Source organism: Astyanax mexicanus, chromosome 21 (genome assembly GCF_023375975.1).
Source record: "Astyanax mexicanus isolate ESR-SI-001 chromosome 21, AstMex3_surface, whole genome shotgun sequence".
In the NCBI taxonomy this organism is placed as follows: Eukaryota; Metazoa; Chordata; class Actinopteri; order Characiformes; family Acestrorhamphidae; genus Astyanax; species Astyanax mexicanus.
The window spans coordinates 21,840,334-21,863,867 of NC_064428.1; the positions used below are offsets into that span (position 1 = coordinate 21,840,334).

At 37.5% G+C, this 23,534-nt stretch overlaps 1 protein-coding gene across 1 annotated transcript in view; it reads left to right on the forward strand.

Moving 5' to 3' along the window:
* The first annotated feature begins 14,045 nt into the window (after nt 1-14,045).
* Nucleotides 14,046-23,534, forward strand: part of nalf1a (NALCN channel auxiliary factor 1a) — a 98,851-nt gene continuing 89,362 nt past the window's right edge. The window contains exon 1 of the mRNA XM_007228706.3: nt 14,046-15,298. Coding sequence (XP_007228768.3) covers nt 14,441-15,298 — 858 coding nt within the window. The 5' untranslated portion in view covers nt 14,046-14,440. The remainder of the gene's footprint in view (nt 15,299-23,534) is intronic.

Sequence of the window (23,534 nt, forward strand, 5' to 3'; positions counted from 1 at the left end):
ATTTTAGCTGCAAGCAGATATATTCTCTCTCATTAAAGACTCTTTTAATCAGTGTAAGATTTTAACGCCAGAGATTATGGGTTAGATATGATACAGCAGTGCTTTACTGCTTCAATCCATGTTCAGATCAGAGCCTACTTTTAGGTACACAGGAAATTTGGCAGTGTTAAATCAACACTATTAGTGTTAAATTAACATTGAGAGCGTAAAGTGTTGATTTAACACTGCCAAATGTCCTGTGTAGTGTACCTCTTTGTGAGAGATTATTGAATGCAAGACATGCCTCCCCTAGTGACAAAAAAGGTAGATTAAAGTATACTATACCATATTATTATGCTATAGTGCACCAAAGTGTACTTTCAGCCACATTATTAACAGTGATGGGAATAACTAACGCTGTTACTTTTTTCAGTAACGAGTAATCTAACTAATGACTCTGACTGTAACTATAAGGCCGATACCATTAGAACTATAGATCACAGTGAGGTTGATAAAAAATCTTAAACTTAATGCAATAGTAACACAATAGTTACTTTTACTGGTAACTAGTTACTTTTATAGTGGTACTACTACTTTTATAGTCTTACTTAAATTGTGTTTTAAGTGTTCTTAACTGTACTAAAATGGAACTATTTTAAATATACTGTACTTATGTAACATTTAAACATACTACTTCATGTATGTAACCCCATATTTTAAATATGCTTACAGTAAAATTATAATACATTTAATAAGTATTACAACTGTAGCACCATTATACACCAGGTATATTAGAAATGTACTAAGAATTGATGTTAAAGATATGTGATCTATTTACATTAGAGTACAAATATGCTTCTTGTTTCTGTCTTTTGTAAGTAGCACACTTCTCGTGTGAGTATAAAAATATATTTTAATATACTGCACTACAATTTTAGCATGATACAAATTTACTTATACATTTACATGTACATTTACATGACTTATACATAACTGTTATATTAACGCAATACCTAAATATATTTTAAAACCATTTTACCAATAAAGTAATTTAATTTACTTTCTAAAAAGTTACATGATACGTTGTACTTTAAGTAAATTACTGTAACAGTTGTTTTTAACACACTTTGCTAAAAATGTACAAAAGTATATTTGGAAATATGCATTTTAGAAGTATATTGAATTACATTAAACTAAAAGTGTAAAAAGGAGTCTCTTTATTTAAAATACACTAAATTGCACTTTTTAAAAGATATATTCAAAGTTTACTTTCAAAAATTTGATGAAAGCATAATATTAATGTACTTTTAATATATTTTAAGTGAGAACATAAACATGTTTGAATATTTACAGCATACTGTACATAGACATTTCTCTGAATGTTTTAATTAATTTAATTAAGTATATATTCTTTTTCACCAGGGTCTACTATGCACTCAAAGACATTTATGGTACCAGTTGTGGTGGCCGCTTTGGCAACCTACGATTCCGCAGAATCTATAGGTTCAACTGCCACCTACTGTTCACTGTGGGCAAATGTGCCTCAGGATGTATCTAATCTTGCAACAGAATACTAGAACCTCATTTCGTTTGTACAGATTTACATGGTAAAATAAAGTCTTATGTGCATCTACATTGTCGGCGCTCCACCCACGCATATCATGCACTGCATGTAGGGCACAAAAAATCAGGATTGTAAAAAATCATCATAATAATAGTTATCATAATAATGGCATATTTAATATATAAAGTTCTGGAAAAAAAATAAGAGACTACTTTGAGTTTCTTTGATTTTACCAAATAAAAATAAATAAATCAAGAGGAAGGTGGATGATCACAAGCCATCAAACCAAACAGAACTGCTTGAATTGTTGCACCAGGAGTAAAGGCATAACGTTATCCAAAAGCAGTGTGTAAGACTGGTGGAGGAGAACATGCCAAGATGAATGAAAACTGTGATTAAAAACCAGGAATATTCCACAAAATATGAACTTGTTTTCTTTGCATTATTTGAGGTCTGAAAGCTCTGCGTCTTTATTGTTATTTCAGCCATTTCTCATTTTCTGCAAATTAATGCTCTTAATGACAATATTTTTATTTGGAATTTGGGGGAAATGTTGTCTGTAGTTTATAGAATAAAACAACAATGTTATTTTACAATTTTACTTCTACATGAACCTATAAATAGCAAAATCAGAGAAACTGATTCAGAAACTGAAGTGGTCTCTATTCTTATTTCAGAGTTTTGGAGTAGTGGGAGGTCAAACTTGAGAATTTGACATACTGATTTAATGTGCATCTACATGTATCATGAACATAAAGAATTTGTTATTTTGACAGTAATTATAACTGTAATTTATGCTGTAATTGCTGTTATATTTCCATTTTGTAGGCGAAACAAGCTCCTTAGCCCTCCTCTCAGTCTTGTGTGTGAGTGTATTTAAAGAAAAGTCTTTTATTTCCAGCCGTTGATCACTGCCTTCCTCCTCTCGGTTGATATTTTCATCTTCCTGTGGATAAAGCCCCCGGTGGGGTTTCCTAAAGAATGCTCATGTCAGAAACGTATTGATTTTCTGCTTTGTTTGCGGATTGAGTGCTCCACATCCTCCGCTGAGGAATGGAGAGATGGTGTTATCGGTGTGAACGGTCAGACAGTCAGTCCAGATGTGCTCACTCACACTACATCTCTATTCAGTTCCTATATACTGTATATTCTCAGCTAAAGTAAAGCTACGGAGTCTTTCACTCGGTTTCCTTTCAACATAAATCTGCAAGCATTCACCATACAGTATCTGAGCTGTAAAAGAGGCTAATTCAGTGTTACCTTACTGTAGGGGCTATTATAAGCACATCTTATCCTTATAGACACTTATAGACAGTTATAAACTTAATAGCCTACTGAGGTCACTGGTGTCTTCAATTTGTGGTTGGCTCCATTTTGTCAAATCTACATTTGGAAATCAAATCACCTTCATCACATCCTCTTAATAAATAAATATTCAGAACTCATTCAGAAATGTTCAGAACACCAAAGTAAACCAGCCAATAGACTCAGAGCTTATCGGTTGTATCTTTAAAAAAAGGACTTTCATTCAGAGGCAAAACAACAGTTATAAATAGGTTTGTAAAACTGTATTTTAAGCCCTATATTTTTAAGCTTTCTCGGTCACAAGACATCGCGTTCAGTAGCTCCTCCATTTCCACTCGCTGTTGTGTTTACATAGATCACCGTGGAAACGCACACCCAAAGTGTAATTACGGTGCGTGGCAGTGGACAAATAGCTATTGTATTAAACGCGAGGAGACGAAACTCGCACACTCGAGATGTGCGTCTGGACAGAACTAAAATTACCGGAGGACCACGGAGTTCAGTGAAAAACAGTAGGTAATTCGGTCTGTAAATTTTTTTATCATAGAGGACATCTAAGAAAAACACATATGTGGTGGTTCTGCACGAGAACAAAATCACAGAGCACCCCCCCTATAAAAGAGAAAATTACCCCAGGACCCCCTGAGAAACTAATCCTATCCGGATAGAGTTTAAGCCCTCCAAACCCTTATAGTCACTATTTATAAATCAAAGAATGACGTTAACCCTTGTATTATACTAGTAAACAAAGTCTTTGGCACCTTTAAGATTCTAATTGGCAGTCAGGTATTGTGCTAATTCAAAAGCATTAAACAATTCAAAAGACCTAAACAAACATATAAAAGCTAGGTAACTTTGCTGTGTCCTCAAAGTAACTCAACGCACAGCCATTAAAATACAATACTAAATACTAAAAATTAAAATACTAAACCACTGGCAACAAAAGTGAGTACACTTCTAAGAGAAAACTTCCAAATTGTGCCCCAATATGTATTTCCCTTCCCAGTGTCATGTGACTTGTTAGTGTTACATGGTATCAGGTGTTAATGGGGAGTAGGGATATTAAATATTAAATTGTTTTGGGTACAGTTCTATCATACTGGTCACTGGAAGTTCCACATGGCACCTCATGGCAAAGAACTCTCTGAGAATCTGAAAAAAAGAATTGTTGCTCTACACAAAGACTGCCTATAAGAAGATAATGGTGGCCCACACAAAATATATTGACCCTTTGAACACAATTTGGCCAGTTTCACTTAGAGGTGTACTCACGTTTTTATATTATATACAAGCACACTTTTTTGCTTTTCTTAGTAAAATACATTATTCTACTTTCTAAAATTAAAGAAATACTCAAAATGAGTATTAATTCACTCACAGGCTCAGTCTATATATTAACAGGGGGGTGCGTTTTCCATCAGTGGTTCTCTTTTTCTGTGATCCCATTAGCTGTAGGTAGTCACTGCTCCTGACTCCCAGTCGTCTGAGTCAGATAGTTAGCATGTCAAATATTTGCCAGGTATCCAGGTAACTGGTCGATTGGTTTCAGAAGTTCACACTACAGGATTGAACGAGCGCTGAGTGATTCCTGATTTGCCTCCAAGCTGATTTTTTGTCAGTGATTATCAAAAAACTGTTTGCAGCTGAAAAACTGGGATCAAATAGTGCAGTGTGAGCCTGTGGCATTAGTTTTAGTAACATGTACACAATTGGAGCACAAACCCACAGTGTGAATGAGTGGAGCTAAAATGTGCTAGGCTGAAAAGAATGAGAAATGTCAGCTTGTACTTGTGACATTAGAGAAAATGTGATTTTAAAACAGGTTGTTTTACTTAATATAAATTAATTCACATTTTAAATATGTGTTCTTCTAGCCAATAATGCTAACATGCCTAATGAAATGGCAATGACAAACTGATTCGTCCAATCAAATCAGCAGTGCAGGTTTATTGACAGCCATTAAAATACATGATTCATCTTATCTTCCAACTCATTGATCTTCAAAATGTTAAAACACAATTCACCATGTGGCCATGATGAAAGAGCCGTGCAATCACCATGTCATTTCCCTGTCAAGAAGATAGCGGTGGCCGGATGGACCCTCTGTGGCTTATGTACTGCTCTCTCTTTCTCTCTCTTTCTCTCTCTCTCTCTCTCTCTCTCTTCACTTTTCAGTGTCTATTAAAGGTGGGCAGGGTGGTCCTCTTTGATGCTAGAAAAATGGACACAGAGGACCCTCTGGCTGGGTTTTACAGATCTAGGCCAAATGCTTCATGTCGATCTCAAAGGCAATGTATCTTTTGGGTGAAAATAAGCAGGTGGTATTTCTCTCTTTCTTCCTGTCTCTCTCTCTATTTCTCACTCTTCCTCCACCTCAAATCTCAGTGAAGGTCATTACTATTACTACACCCTAAAATCTAAAATCACTATACATAGTACAGTATATATCTTTCTGTTAACCAAATAAACCCTAGGCTGTTTTTGTGTGTTTTTTTTCTTATAAGAAAGTAATTACACAGTAATTACACATTATATCAGACAGCCACATGCTATGAGCTCTTTTACTCCAGAACCCATGGAGCTGCTCAAAAATCTAATCATTTATAATATAAAAGGTAGCAGAATTGTTATATTTCTCTGTAACTGGCCATGTTTTGGCCTAAATTTTACCAAGCACCTGTTTTTTTAACTTATTTTTTAATGTATAGACTTCAAATATATTCACACCTAAGATATCTTTTCAAAAATGGTTAGACTAGAGTGTTTATGAGGTAAGAAAGCATAAGAATATTGATGATAGTTCATTACATGGCTTATTTATTACTTTGACAAAATACATGGAGAGCATCAGACGGATTAATTTTTCTTGATAACCAGACCTCTAGGATACATGTAGAAAAAAACAAAAAAAAAAACCTGACACTCAGAGCAGCCTATGCATTTCAGTATTTTGATCAGGACACAAAAAGAAAACTATATACAAAAATGTAAACTTTTTAGTCTAATAAATAAATGTTTAGTGCAAAATAACTAGTAAAAATGTGCAAGTTAAAAATAAAAACTATATAAAGTAGTGTGCAGCATACCTAGCTTTAGTTTGAGTAAAGCAGGTAGTTTCACACTTTTTCTGTGGACACTTTTGAGTCATTTATTGATATTATTTGGTTTGAAACATCATATAAATATGTTTGAAGCACTAAAGGTAAATAATATTGGTTGGGGGAGGAGATCTCACTTTTTTAGGTGTTTTTCTCAATGGGATGTCATCACTACTTTTAAAAAAGGACTAAGTTCTGCCCTTTCTAACCATATATGGATTATGTTGATGTGTGAAGGGATTTCTGAGTAATTAAGCTGAGAACACAAGGTGTGATTTTGTCTGGACACCATAGAAGAACTAGATTGGGTTCTTAGACTGTTACCACAGATATCTGCACAGATCTGCTTTTATCTCCCACATTTCTCATTCGTAGAAGAAAGTCTTTCAGTTCCGATGTTCCCATGTCTTTGATACAGGCACATCATAATTAACCAGTTACTGTAGTTCACCAGTTTATCCCGTTCCTTTATCTTTACATACTTGCAGTAATATTAAAAAGTCAGATCATTAATCATTAGTTTATGCCTAAAGGAATCTACCTGAGCTAACGCTGCACTACACCAATAGTCTAGAATGTTTCCATGTCAACCAGTCAACAGGTCAGCAGATTATTGACTGGTGAGATTTACTGAGCTGAGATCAACTGCTGCCAATCAATATCCTCTTCAATCATAGTGAGTGCTACACTTTCACTTGCCTGCAATCTTCTGGAATGAAGTGCAGATAAAATCTTTGTTACTTTAATAACACTAACACCAGTAACTTCACCATCACCACCTCAAACAACGCCATCATCAACACTATCACTATCACCACCATCAACCAACAACCAACATAACCTAAAAACCCCCACCACTAACATTACCATCAACAAAAACACCACCATCAACATTACAACCACATCACCACCACCACCACCAATATCACTATCTCTACTTTCACCACACCATCACAACCACCACTTTTACACTTACCACAAACAATACCACCAACACTACTATACCACTTACATGACACACAATATCACCATCACAACTTTCACCACACCACCACCACCACAACTGCTATCATTACAAACATTACCACCAACAATATCACCACCACCTCCACTTTCACCACTGAAGTCACCTACAATACTATCAACACCATCGCCACCTTTATCACTACCACCACTACTGCAATCACCACAAACAACACCACCAAAAACATCTCCACTTTCACCACACCACCACTACCACCTCTATACTACCACCACTATTACCAACGATATCCCCATTACAACTTTCACCACACCACCACTACTACTGCTATCACCACAAACAATACCACCAACACCATTACCACTTATGTCACCAATAATATCACCATCACCACTTTCACCACTACCACCCCTACTGCTACCATCACAAAGAATACCACCAAAACCATCTCCATTTTCTCCACACTACCGCAACCATCACAACCACTATTACTACTGCAAACAATTACCACCACAAACAATACCACCAATACTATTAGCACTTACATCACCAACAATATTACCATTACCACTTTCACCACACCACTTCTCCTATTACCACTAACATCAACAATACCACCATCCCCACTTTCACCACACCACCACCACAACTGCTATCACCACAAACAATATCACCAAAACCATCTCCACATTCATCACCAACACCACCAACACTATTACTACTAACATCAACAACAATACCACCATCCCCACTTTCACCACACCACCACCACTACTGCTATCACCACAAACAGTACCACCTCCACTATCACCACTGACATCAACAACAATATCACCATCACCACTTTCACCACTACTACTGCTATCACCACAAACAATACTACCTTTACTATCATCACCAACAATACCATCACCAAAAACATCACCACTTTCACCACACCACCACCACCACAAAAATGCCACCACTTCTGCTATCACCACAAACAATACCACCTACGCAAATGTGTTTCAAAAGAAGCTTTAGTCCTAGTATTTTCTGTTTCCCTATTTTATCATTGTTTGATTGATTTATTAATAGTGCTTAATTTATATAAGTAAAAATACTGAACACACTACATGTTTTCATTTCTCCATTCGCACAGGCCTCCATTACTTTTCTGCCATTACTGAATTTCATTATCCAACCTATATCTAAATCTATTCTATGATTATAACATAATTTTACTAACATTGTAATTTTACTAACATTATATATTTAGTGCAGTTTGATTTTAGCTTTATTATTAATAATTGATTTTGACACCTGGAAGCTATAGACCACATGCCACTGACATGAAGAGCCATTTGGCAGGAAGACACACAAGCTAAGGACACATATGTTGTTGATTAGCCACCTCAAATGTGTCAGGCTTCAGGTCGAAACACACTGTGTGTTCACATGTGTGTTTGTGTGTGTGGATGCGACAGGTTCACACTATACCATATGGCTGTCCACTGTGAGACAAAATAGAAAAACAGGGACCACCACAGAGTACCTGACCAGTACCTTGGCTTGTCCTTCTATAGGCTGCTTCTATGTGAAGCGAGTAACCATGAACACTGTATAATACTGCAGCAGGGCTGGATATTATGTTTGGTTTTAAATGTTTTTTTAAGGGTTATTGTGATATTATTATTATTATTATCATTATTATTATTACTGTAATAAAGATATCTCAGGAATCTGCAGTAATGAGCCTTATTTTCCACGTGAACGTTTTTTTTTTGTTGCTGAGGGTGTTTGAATAATGTTTTGCCAGAAGACTCTGGAGGCACTTAAAGTTTTAAATTAAATAAGAACAACTTGGAAATTGTATCTAAGATCTTTTGCTGGAGTGGAAAACAGGAAACAGCTGGTCTGAAGTACATGCTCAGGTCAAGAAGGTGAAAAAAGGCCAGGTGGTTTGCTTTTGCTGTTTTTGTAGCTATAGCTACAAAAGGTACGAGAGAAAAGCACGTAGCGCTAATGCTAATGCGTAAAAACAAAAAGACAAATGAATTCCGTTTCATTTGACACTTCACATTCATGACTCATGTCCATCGATCAGATTTGTATCCGATTTAGGAGCACATAAGGAAGTGGCTCAAATCTGATTTGAAAAAACAGAATTTGGCACATTCAAACAGCCATGAAAAAATCAGATCTTTTTGTGCAGTTAACGTAAAAAAAATCTGTTGACGGTGACAGTTAAAAAACTCATTCTATTTAAAAAACGCTTTCTACTCTAAATAAAAACTCACCAAAAATTCACCATACTTTAAATACTTTTTTTGGATCAATGTAATTCTCCTAAAAGTTGACACAACTCAGAAAGTCTATTGCAAACTGTTGCACTGATTTTTTTTTTTACCCAAGATTCTATTTTTTAGAGTGTGTGCTAACAACATTCATCTTCTCCATTTTTCCCCTTCCTCAGACACCCAGGTCTCAAGAACCCCTACATATAATCATGACTGGCAACTCATCAATTGAAATTCAACCCCAGCTTGACTGAACTGCTGTTCATTCTTAGAACTGCAGGTCTGATCCAGAATGAAATGATACAACTTCTTCTTCAATAATCCCCCAAAAATTCAGTCATGTACCTCACCGGCTTCATCCTAGCTGCTTGCATCAGATTCAGAACCCTGACGCTGGCCTACAAAACCAAAAATAAACCAGCCCCTCTGTACCTGATATCGATGGTCAAACCCCGATTCACATTAACAGCTTACTCAGATTCAAGCACAGCTCAGCTTGACACGCCATTTCTCAAGACGTGTGGAGGACAAGTAGCAAAGGACCTTTTTTTTTTAGAATACAGCGCCTATTGTTTTGGCTATTCTTCATAATAATAAGACTTCAGATTACATCAAAAAATTATATTTTTCCAGCTTAATCACTATATATTTTTAGGAAGCAGCACACTTTCTTCTCCAGAGTACTAATAGCTGACTCCACCCCTTCCACACACCTGTGGGCCATCAGCTGATTACATGGACTATTTATATATATACCTGGTCACTTGCTTAGTTTAATTGTGAGACATTGCCACACTAGTGACTTATCGAGTGATTTCCTTCAGTGTTTGGTATTTCTGTTTTTAATATCCTTGCCTGTCCTTGACTACCACTTTTGCCTTGTGATTTATTCCTGGTTTTAAACGCATTTGCATCCAAGCTACCTTGGTTGGTTCTTATAGGTTGGTCTTGTCAACTACATACATCGGAAGGGGTTCCAAATTTGACCAAATTTAGCAAATTTCCCCCTTTCATTCATATCTGATTTTCTCCATATGGAGTGTACTAAATTATTCAGTAAGCCACGTTTTATATTTGGGTGCAGTTTCTTTATTCCAGACCAATAAAATTGTCTTCTTGGCTATTACCATGCCATGCTGGATTGCTTGTATTATACTATGTATTATCACTTTTATATATTTTCATATATTTTTGTATATATTTTCACTTTTATATTGCCATTTAAATAAGACATAGTTAACCTACAGTTGCAGATATTTTCAATTGTTCATGGTGACCCTGTTCTGTTTTAATATCTTACCATGAAAGGGTGGAGAGCTGACATTTACCTCAGCAAAGTATGGAGACAATATTACCATTAACATTAAAGGAGACATATTATACCATTTAATTACATTTTTATAGATATAAGTTAGAACAGGTCTATGGGCCATACTGTACAAAACAAGTTCATGAAGTTCTTTGCACAAAATCACGTACATAATTAATCACAGCCTTATTCTAGTCAGTTTCAGTCTTTTTCAGAATAAGCCATTTGAGGGCTCTGTCACTTTTATGCAAACAAGATGTCACTGGCTATGCAATGTTTATGCTGAGCGTTCACAGCATGTTAAACCACTCATTGTGTAAAAGTGTTTACGTACACACCCCTCAACTGCTGACTTCCCACAGACAGTGGTTAGATAGCTATAGATCCCTCCGTCAGAAGAAGTCTGCTGGCTAATCCTGCTTGTGCACTGTCTGAGATTCTGAACCAAAATAACTGAAATTGCTGAGCTAGTGAGTGGAGCTCTGGTGGCGGTTGACGGATGAGGGGTGGTGCAAGGGTGTTTCTATGCATGTTTTCTTATTGTGACATCACAATAAAGGTAGCTATTTAAACTACTCTTAAAAGCATATGATTCTTGATACCTAACTCTTTCAACTGATTCACAGAAAATGGATGGATGTTTTTTTTTTGCAATGTTGGAGTGTTTATAGGTACAGTCAAGACCCAAGTGGAAATACAAAAAAAAAATCATGCAAAAATGTATCAGTCCTGTCACTGTTCGTCAGCTTCTGAATGCTTCTGAAACAAACTCCAATTCCTATGACACACCTGCACTCAACTCTCTGGACATGCCGGATCACGTGACTCATGGGTGTTCCAGTTCGCCCTCCTACTGATTGCACACACCTGGACTCTGCACTATAAATAGCATTCACTTTCACTCACTCCTTGCCTGGTATTGAACGTATTTTGTGTTTTGACACTTTTGTTGCCAATGCTTTTTGTATTTTTGACTGCTCTTTAGTTTGTTTGTTAGCTTTTTTTGGCTCTGACCTATTTCTGTGTATTTACCATCCTTTTGTCTTGCCCTATTACTCTGTTTTGGATTACCTGTGTATGACCTTTTTGGCTGCACACTCTGGTATGTTGTTTATTTATGCTGCCATTTTGTTAATTTGATAAATATTTAATAAATTATCTATATCGTATCCGCACTTTTCTGTCCTGTGTTTGGCTCCTGTGACAATAATATGCATGCGTAAAGGTGAAATTAATATTATTTATTGCTGAACATGCAGAAAGTGTCTTCAGCCCCTTTAAAATAAAACAGTGCATAGGTTCTGATGTCAGGGATGGAGCAGCGGTTATCTCACAAAGATAACGTTTCTTTATTTTTGTAACAACATTTTAGTTCAGAGTAAATCTTGAAAAATGGAAATGCAAATATTGCTGGGTATCAACTGCTCAGTTCTAATCAGCAAAAAACTCAACAATCCTTCACTTAAATATGGGGCTCTTAATATTTGTGAAAGATGAGTGTTAAATTCAATTACAGTATGTATTTTTGTAGTTTTTACAGCATTTAGGGCCCCTAAATACATTATATCCACACTGTATGTAATCTGTCACTGGAGGTGTTGAGATTTTGCTGATACAGGTTGTATTAACCAGGGAGAGAAGTGAACATCTAAATATTTGTCAGTATTCAGGGGCTGTCTGTCTGTCAGTGCGGGGCACATTACATTCATTTGAACAACTGAATTAGTTTGACATGCTTTGACTTCAACCAAAATAAACACTGCTAAATGAGGCTTTCTCCACATAGACCGCTATTGTTGCTGATTTCCTCATATTCATGAGCTCAATCATGTTGCTATGCTACTGTTTTTTTGAATGGGCAACCTGTTGAAAGCACTTATTAAAAGCTTTCAAAAAAGCATTCCCACCAATGAGTAGAGCTGATATTTTTAATTGTGGCTTGTTTTCAAAGGGAAACACACACACACTGCCAATCAATATAAGTCTAGCATGTTTTATTAAGTAAATATTGATGTGTAATTATAGTTTCGAGTGTAATGTTTTCTGTCTTTGTGAAATTGTATTAATATAACTAGGTATTGCATTGTAAATATTGTTTTTGACTATTATTCTGAAATCACTGGATTCAGTCAGAGTGCTTCTTCATGGAATACTAGTCTGCCTTGCAGTTTCTGAAAGCCTACAAATTACAATGATTTCTGCACATATATGACTATGTGAATGGTCAGTATAATGTTTATCTGTTTACCTTTCTGGCTGTTTGAGGCTACTTTTAATCTAGTGTTTCATTTCTGTCTCTCACAATATGAATAAAAAAAATAAAAATAGATCTTAATTTTTTGTATTTTAATTTTTGCACACACAAAAATTGATTTTCTTCTTTTTAATTTCTGCCGGATTAGGATCTGAATTCCAGAAAAAAAAACAATTGTAATATCAGAAAACTTTTCTTTTTTCATGTAAATTTGATCTTGAGGAGCAGAAATAAAAAACTTGAAAAAATATTTGAAAACCCAAATTTATCTTTAATATGTCAAATGTAAACATTTAATAATGAAGTTAACACCCAATTTTCTATTGTCTCTATTGTCAAATTTAGCCTCAAAGGGTCGGAAAAATTCAACTGATAAACGTTACACTGACCATTGTAATTATGATGTATTGTTTGTTATTTGTTATGTATGATATGTTGTGTCTGTTTTGTTTGCAGATAGATATAATGAGGATCCAAATAAAGCAATAAAAAAGAAGAATAAAACATCAGTTCAGTTTTATAGTAAATGGAGTGGGTTTTTTGTTGACTTTGAACTTTAAAACTGTAGGAGACAGTGATTATTTACTCTTTTTTTTACAGTAACAAAAATGTAAAACAAGGAGCCTGGCTGTATTTTTTTAGCCTAAAGCGTAGTCGGCAAAGTGGTAGGATAGATATTTTTTCTTTTTTTTTTTTCTGTGCACAGTTCATGTATTTAGCCGACGTTGACCTGTGCATTCTGTTCGGGTATCGTTCCGCCGGTATCGATATGTATCGGCTCACCCCGGGTTGAATCTGGCGCGCCGGGGCAGATCCCTCAAAGCGGCCGGGATGACGCAAACGCTGCTGCTCTCAATAAAGCGCTTTCAAGACGAACATGGCGGCAACCCAACAGTAGAGCAAGATGACTGTGGCTGCTGATGTGGAGAGAACAGAGCCCAGCGTAAAGAATCGGCGCGCTGAAAGCAGTCCCTGCGCTCGTGAGCAGAAACCCCGGAACCGGCAGCAGCAGCAGCAGCAGGAGGAGCGGCGGCGGAGGCTCGAGCGTGTGGCGGCGGCAGCAGCGGCGGCGGCGGAGGGGGAAGCGGGGACGGCGTGCGCGCGCAAAGAAGGACGAGAAGAGCGGACGCGCTGCTAGAAGACAAGACGGACCGTGCTGGGACAGGACGGGACCGGACGCCGGGGTGGCACGCGCGCGGAGGTGGTGGAGGAGGAGGAGGTGGGGGGATAAGGGAAGGATAGGGTGGGGGGGTGGGAGAAGAGAAGAGCCAGCCATGTCGCCGCAGCCTCGCGCCTGCTTCTTTCTGTTGGTAGAGTCGCGGCGGCTCGCGGGCACGGGGGGTCGAGGATGCGCGCTGTAAAACCCACCGCTCGCTTGGAATCGCTCGAGCACCAGCATCAGTGCCAGCATCAGCACCACCAACATCATCAGCAGCATCAGCATCACCACCAGCGGCGGCAGCAGCAGCAGCAGCAGCAGGACTCCTCAGCGGTGGGGGGGAACACGACGCGGGGTAGAAGCAGCGGCAGAGGCAGGGGTACCGGCAGCGGCGGACCAACACGTCGATGACCATAGCGGCGTCGGTGGCGGAGGAGCCCCCACGGTGGAGTCGGCCCGTGCTGCTGCTGCAGCTGCTGCTGCTGGTGGTGCCGCCGTGCGCGCCCGAAATATGACCAGCGGCGCTCGCGAGGCTCGACAGGATCATCGGCAGCGAGACGACGACGGCTCCAACCCGTGCACGCGCTGCTGGCGCTGGTGCTGGTACTGGTGCTGCTGGTACTGGTGGTGGTGGTGGTGCTGCTGCGCACGCGGTCGGAGCTCCAGCTCCAATAAGGACAATAACGACAGTAACAACAACGACAGCGAGGAGGAGGAGGACAACAACGACGCGCAGCCGATTTCCACCGACTGTCAGAGGGCCTGGCGATGGCGATGGCGCCGGTCACTGGCCTCTTTCCTCTTCCTCACCGGGCTGCTCTCTGAGCGCCTGGGGCCGGCGTGCGCAAGCTTGGGAACGGACATCATGGACTCTGGAACGGGAACGGAGACGGGATCGGGGATGGGAACGGGAACAGGAACGGGCCACGAGCCCTGCAGCCTCAGGAGTAACGAAGATGTTATTTTTATAGCGAACTGCTCCACTGAGAACTGCCTCACTTTCGTGGACGCCGACCACCTGTGCAAGGGTCTTTGGGGAGCTCTAGTCGGAGCCGGAGCTAGAGTTGGAGCTGAAGGTGGAGCTGAAGGTGGAGAGGGCGAGTGGAGCGCGCTCGCGGCCCGCCTGCGCCTCTCCTTCTGCGACTCGTACTCCCTCATGGATCTGCTGGAGGGCAGGTCGAGGCCGGACCTCCTGAACTGCAGCGTGGACGCCATGCGCGCCGGCGACTTGGACCGCTGCAGCACGTGCGTGCAGGCGTACCAGAGCTACGACGTGCACGCGCAGGAAAAATACGAGGAGTTTGAGCTCATGACGGAGCGATACGTAACGGATGCCTACTCAGTAAGGACGTGCATGGAGGAGTGCAAGGTAGGGGCTGGTGAAACTGAAACTAACTAACTTAAAAGATACGTTTATAGCTAATTGTTCATTTCGGATTGTTACAGAACGTTGTGGGAACGTTAGTTTTTGAATTCTGAAACGGTAACACACGTGCTAATGGATTATTTTATGTTGACCTTTGGTTCTCAAGGAAAAGTTTAATTTATAGCTTTACAGAAATAAAAAAAAGATCCCGTTTGATTATAATTTTAGAAACATTACCTTTACGTTCCTGTACTCTTCAAACGATTGAGCCCTTTGAGGTAAACTTGCAGTAACCTGTAAAATGTAAAGTGATTTTTTTTTCTCTCTAACTGAATCATGAGAAAAAATAACGTGACTGGAAAGTTTCCTTATACACATGAGAAATAAAAATCTGCAGACAATTTTGAGCTAACTTTCTTTGGTAGTTCTCATAAATTCATTACAGTACTTTTAGGTTTTAAAGTTTTCAGAACGTTCTGGGAATGGATTGCTTTTGGTTAATTTTTGGTTCCTTCGGGGGAAGTTTAATATACTGCTTGACAGAAGAAATAGTAAGAAATAGAACATTCCCGTTTACTTGTGCACTATAATTTTAGGAACGTTCCCCTAAACGTTCCTGTAAGCATAAAATTGTTGATACTTTAGGAGTACCTTGCACTAACCCTTAAATTGAACATAGAAATGTTTAGTAAACTCAAATATTTGTTCTACAGTTTTATTTTTTTCTCTTACTGTATCATGAGAAAAAATCCAGGGACGTTAGTGGAACGTTAGTTTCTTTTTTCACATATGAGAAATAAATCCTAAAGAAAACTTTAAGATAAGGTTCTTTCTTAGGTAATTTGTTAGACTATTCTCTAACAAAAGTAGAACAACATTGTCTGAACGTGCCACAAAACAACCAAAAGGAAACCAAAACACAACGTTTCGTGAACATTCTGTGATAGCTGAGGAGTTGGGTCTTCCACCCGTGTCGTCATGGTAACTGTTGGCAGTTTCGTTGAAATGTGTTTTACGCACACACACAAAAAAGTGCATTTTCATATCAGAGCGCCGCTTCCTTTGTTGTTCACTGATGCGGCGCCGCTCGGGTCGATGCATCAAGCTTAAATTCTAAAGGAGATGTTTGTGCCGTTGTGGAGCAATATCCTCATCCAGAAATGAAGCATGAGTCTGTTCAGCTGCTGCGTTCATATGGTAGATGGTCTGTTCTGATCTATTAGGGTGGTGTTTTGAGCTGTCAGGTTCAGCACCATGGACAGGGCGCGCGCTCTCCAAACACTTGTTGTTAGATGTTCTTTCAGATGATTCCAGAACTGCACAGTTGTTTCAGTAATGGCAAATTGACTCATAGATAGGGCTAAACAATATGTGAATATCAGTATTTTGTAAACTAGGTGAGATATAAACATTTATATAATGTAATGCTGTACATGGATCCATATCGATATAACATGCGTTTTATGTCCACAGCATACAACTCTAAAAAAATTAAAAGACCACTTCAGTTTCTGAATCAATTTCTCTAATTTTGCTATTTATAGGTAAATATATTGAATAAATTGAACATTTTTGTTTTATTTCACTAAATTACAGACAACATTTCTCCCAAATTCCAAATCAAAATATTGTCATTTAGAGCATTTATTTGCAGAAAATGAGAAATGACTGAAATAGCAAAAAAGATGCAGAGCATTCAAACCTCAAATAATGCAAAGAAAACAAGTTCAGTTCATATTCAAGTTTTAAGAGTTCAGAAATCAATATTTGGTGGAATAACCCTGTTTTTAATCACAGTTTTCATGTTCATGTTCTCCTCCACTAGTCTTACACCCTGCTTTTGGATAACTTTGTAAAAACTGTGCAAAAATTCAAGTAGTGTGTGATCATTCATCTTCATCTCTTGATTATATTCCAGAGGTTTTCAATTTGGTAAAATCAAAGAAACTCATACTTTTTTAAGTGGTCTCTTGTTTTTTTCAGAGCTGTAGATGTTCCAATTTTGTACAAACACTGTATAGCACCACATTTTCACAACTGTGAATTAACACATTATTACAAATATAAAGGAATGCATACATTCACTTGAATGACCTTTTGTTTATTTTATCCAGTTTTCTTTTTATGTGTTTTTTGCACCCAATAACTGCATGTCCACAGCTAAATACCTCTTTTAAACGGTTAAATAATATATTTTTTATTTAAATATTTTTATTAATTATTATTATTTTAGCTATTTTCATAAAAAAACAATATATATGAAGCTAGGCTTTTTAAATGTGTTCAAGAATTCCCTGTCCCCCTGTCATCTTGGGATAACCAAAATTAGGTCAACCAAGCTTTCATCAAATGACAATTGTTGTTTGTCAACCTGATCCTTTAGGCTCACTGCCCTGCTCTTAACACACCTGATCTAAATAATCAGTTCCTTCAGTTCATTAAAGCTCCATTTTAAGCTAAAGTCACTGAAAGTACTGGAAGTTTGACTTGCCACTAAAGACTATATTTATAGGACTAAAAAAGACAATTATATAATGTATTTAGTATGATCCTTTCAACTAGGTGTTGGAGCATTGCTGTGAGTGTTTGATTGTGTGTTAGTGAGGTCAGGATGTTGGATGACCTCAAGACCTAAAACTCATCCACAACTCCACAACAGAGAACACAGTCCCATTACTCCACAGCTTAATACTTGGCATATGGAATATTTGGCAACATTAACTTAATCTTTATCTGCCCTATATGATCCTCCTATTCTACTGGCAATACTTCTGTACAGGAATACAGAGATGCTGTATGTGTCTTCAGTGACAACTTCTGGGCACAACTTAAAGTAGCTAAATGCATTGTTTTTAGAAGGGATGTACACTACCATAATATACTATACTATACTATACTATAACTATACTGTACATACTATACTATATTATACATTGTATACTATACTATATTATATATCATATACTATACTATGCTATATTATAATATACATATACTGTTCTATGATATACTATATGACCCATACCATACAATTAAACATTTGGGCTTGTACTGCACTTCACTGTACTGTACTATACTATACTATACTATACTATACTATACTATATTATATTATACTATACTATACTATACTATACTATACTATACTATACTATACAGTCCATACCATACAATTAAACATTTGGGCTTGTACTGCACTTCACTGTACTGTACTATACTATACTATACTATACTATACTATACAGTCCATACCATACAATTAAACATTTGGGCTTGTACTGCACTTCACTGTACTGTATTATACTATGCTATATCGTACTATAGTACACTATACTAATACTATACTATATTATACTATACTATATGATCCATACCTATATTGAAACATTTGAGCTTGTCATGCACTTCATTGTACTATACTATACAAAGCTATACTATACACCATATACTATACTATACTATACTATACTATACTATACTATACTATATCATACTATACATATACTATACTATGATATACTATATGACCCATACCATACAATGAAACATCTGGGCTTGTACTGCACTGTACTGTACTGTACTATGTTATATTGTAGTATACTATACTATACTATACTGTACTGTACTGTACTATACTATACTATACTATACTATATGTTCCATACCTATATTGAAACATTTGGGCTTGTACTGCACTTTACCGTACTGTACTATACTATGCTATATTGTACTATACTATACTATACTATACTATACTATACTATACTATACTATACTATACTATACATCATATACTATATTATACTATACTATGATATACTATATGACCCATACCATACAATGAAACATTTGGGCTTGTACTGCACTTCACTGTACTATACTATACTATACTATACTTTACTATACTATACTATACTATACTACACTTTACTGTACTGTACTATACTATACTATACTATACTATACTATACTATACGGTCCAAACCATACAATGAAACATTTGGGCTTGTCCTGCATGGACACTTGCTATGCTACGCTATACTATACTATACTATACTATACTATACTATACTATATCACAGGTCTGATTCTAGGATCAGAGATTTATGGGTGATGAGCACCCAACAAACCCAACCACACCGTCCTTCTCTTTTTAAAAACCTTTAAATGAAATTCAAGAGAGTTCTCAGGAGGCGTGAGTGGGACGTATCAGAAGAAAATAAAACAGTTGGTGCACATTTTTACATATTTTATCAAACATCCCTCCCACAGCTGCATTCTCTGTTATCTGCTTTAATTAAAAAATCTCATTTAAAAGGATAGCAATGCCCATGCAATACTATACTACATTATTTTATACTACACTATACTATAATGTGTATAGTGCTGGGCGATAAAACGATATCGATAGTTATCGAGGAAACTATATATCGCGATAAGTCGGGGCGAGAAATTCGATAAACTAAATTTTCTATTTCCCGTTTAAGTAGCGTTGTGAAAAGGCGCAGCACGAGACCAGGCAGCACGCTGAACTGCTGCTCAGCCCAGTACAACCCCTCCCCTCCCCTCTCCACCATCCCCCTCCGCCCCACCCCCCGAGCCCCTCCACTCTGAACTCCTCACATAGCGGCTCCTTCTCTCCCATTTACTGGATAAACTTCATTTATACTATTCAGCGGCGCTACACTGGAAAACTCACCTTTTAAATATGAGGCATGCGTCTCCAAGATATTTAGAGAGGTGAGCTTGTTCAGATTTCTGAAGGCAGGTAAACGCTGCTCTGTTTGCTGCTAGTTAGATTAGCTTGTCTCCAGTTTAAAGTTAGCGATGTTTAGGTGTAAAAGGGATCTGTGCAATCTGTCATCATTAGCTAAGATGCTTTCACTGCTTTTTACATTCTAATAAACTAATGGGTAACGCACGTTAGCCGTGTTAATCCACGTTTCGTGTAAATTAAGGTTAACTTCAGCACGAGTGAGGGGTTAGTATATAAACACACAGAAAGGAAGCACTTTCCATCTTTTTTCCTAACTCTCACTGTTTCTGTTAGAAAACCCTGAGGGCAGCATTCTCCTCTGTCTTTGTGTTTTATAGTTTTTAACAGATAGAGAGTCTGTTATGCTGGATATTTTACTAAATACAGAAGATTATATAATCTGTCTAGCTGTATTTGAACTGAGCTAAACATTGCTGTTACTGAACTGGAGTTTTAAATACACTTAAGTAATGTAAGTCTAGTCTACTGAAAGCCAGTAATGTTAGTATAAATCTGTACTGCAGTAGAAGTGGATCATTTCAGAAACTTGACTTTATTCCTCCCACCTCCATTATAGGCCACTTTTTTAAAAATATTTAAATGTTAGCTTAATTTAAATGTAAAAAAAACTAAAGGCTCTTATTTAAAAAAAAACATAAGCAGTAAATTATCTAAAATTACAACAAATAGAAAATAGAAAAACAGTAAAACATATGTAATACATACTTTTTATATGACCAAAATTAAACTAGACTGAAATCTGACTAAAACTAATAATATCCGATAGACTAAAATGTAACTAAAACTATTATACATTTTAGTGAAAAGACTAAGACTGTATCAAAATCACCTGTCAAAATGAACACTGTGATATACTCTTGTATTTTGCTTTATGTAGTTGCCTGCATTCAGGGAGGGGAATGATCTTTTGATTAAATATAATTTTATAAAAATAAATAAAGTGTTATTGCAATTTAAATTAAACAGACATATAATGTAAAGGGTCTTACATATTTTTTAGTTTATATATTTGTCCCCTTTTTAAAATTAATTTAAAAGCTGTACCCACCTGGCAAGATGTTAACATCCTAGTGTCTGTCCACAAGGCTCTGAGCCTGCTAGTGATTTTGTCCATAACTCCCTTATTCTGTCACTTCTGAGTAAAAATAGAAACCTTTAAGTGTAACAGAAAGTGATTTGATTTATATCGTGATACATATCGATATCGGCTGATATGAAAAACTATATCGTAATAAGATTTTTTTCCATATCGCCCAGCCCTAAATGTGTATAAATATATTTTTTCTTATTTAAGATAAGATACCTTTATTGTCATTGCACAGCGCACACTGAAATTGAGCAGCAATCCTTAAGGTGCTTAAACATACAATAAATAACAAAAACGTACAGTGAGATGTATATTATTGGCACACTGAGTGATCTATTTTACGCGTTTTAAGAGCATTTATTTGCAGAAAATGAGACGTGCAGAACTTTCAGTCCTCAAATAATGCAAAGAAAAGTTTTAAGAGTTCAGAAATCAATATTTGGTGGAATAACCCTGGTTTTTAATCACAGTTTTCATGCATCTTGGCATGTTCTCCTCCACCAGTCTTACACACTGCTTTTGGATAACTTTATGCCTTTACTCAGAAATTCAAGCAGTTGATCATCCATCTTCCTCTTGATTATGTTCCAGAGGTTTTCAATTAGATAAAATAAAAGAAACTTATAATTTTGTAAGTCTCTTATTTTCTCCCCAGAGCTCAAAAAATTCTATTTGAGGAGATTCTGAACAACACATGAACAGCAACATCACAATTGTGTGTTTCATTAGCTCTTATATGCATTGTACAATACTATACTATAGTCTACCATATGTTACTACACTATACTACACTACAATACACTATACTATAAATACTGTACTTTTCTACTACACTATACCACTATACTAAACTACCTTGACTGTAGTTCTACTGTAGTTTTTGAAGGTTGTCTTCGGTGCAAGGTTACAGCGTCCGTGTCTAAACAGCTGCAGATCCATACCTTTCAGTGTGTGTGTGTGTGTGTGTGCAGTGCAGGTGCTGTAGGTGAATAAAAGAGGCTGGTTGAGGGGGGGAAGGAGGGGTGTAGGGGGCCGGGAGCCCCCTGAAGCGGCTCAGTGTGCAGCAGGTTTCTGCGCCGATACGATACGGAACAAGTTGCTTTTATTTCTTCTTCACGCTTCTTTTCTATTATTCGTTACTGAGCGTAATCAACGGTCAAATATTTACAGAGGGACGCGTGGAGCGAGTGAGGCTCGGTTTAAATGAAACAGTGTGCTGGAGATAAGCAAGCTGCTGAAGGAGTGGCTGGCTGCTGTGTTTGGCTTCATCATGGGTTCATGTCTTTATAGGATGGGGAGGGGGAGGGGCTGAACTCCAGCCATTCACCAAATAGCTGACTGTCTTTTTTTTTTTAAAGAGAGTCTAGCCTAAATGGTTTGTTAAAGGACCAATATGTAACTTTTTTTAGTAGTAAATGATAAAATGATCAAGATGTATCATCATCAGATATTAAGGAAACATGAGTTGAGTTGAGTTATAGCACTGGCAGCTCTTGTTAGCAGGGCTTTAGCAGTACGTTCCTACTTTAAGTGTGCAGTCTGTCCCAGAGTTTGTGTCAGTTTTGTCCTCTAAATCCACCCCCGAGGTTGCCAGCACGTAACTCTATACTACAGCTATCGGTGCTGCAACAAAAGAGCTAGCTAGCAGAGCTGCTTCAGCTAAACCTGAATGAGAAGCAGTGCTAAATGAGCTGCAATCATTATGTAAAAAGCAACTTGGGGCTCATTAATATTTATTACATTTATCCATTCGTTCGTGACTGTTTCCAACTTTTGATCTTATTTGGTTTGAGGTTGTTTTTCCCTTTAAAACCTTGGTTCTTTATAAAGTTTCTTCCTTCCTTCTTGTTAAGTTCTTGGCTTGCTGACTTGGGGGGTTAGATCTGGATCACTGTAAAGTTTCTCTGTGAGGGCTCCGAGTGGTTCAGTGGGCTAAGCGCTGCCACTATGATCAGGAGATTGTCGGTTCAAATCCCGGTCATGCAGCTTGCCACCAGCTGCGGGACCCTGAGTGAGCACAATCTCTCTGGGTGGGTAGATGGCTCTTCCTCCTCATATTGAAATTGACCTATAAAAAAGAAAAAGGAACAAAAATCCAATCTTTCACATTAAGAAGTAGGGGTGTTAAAAAAAGATACTGGGGGAATTGGACAAGGATTTACGTGGACCACTCATTTTGCAGTTGTTGCCATCAATTTGTGATGAAAGAAATGAAGTGGATGAAGACTATAAAATTCTCAAAAAAATTTATTTCACCCTCTTTGGGAACACAGATGTCTTTGACTATCGTAGAAAATTGTCCTATTTTCTATATACTCAGAATTACAGAATCGCACTATCGTGGTATCATCATTATTGTGGGCAAAATACTGTGT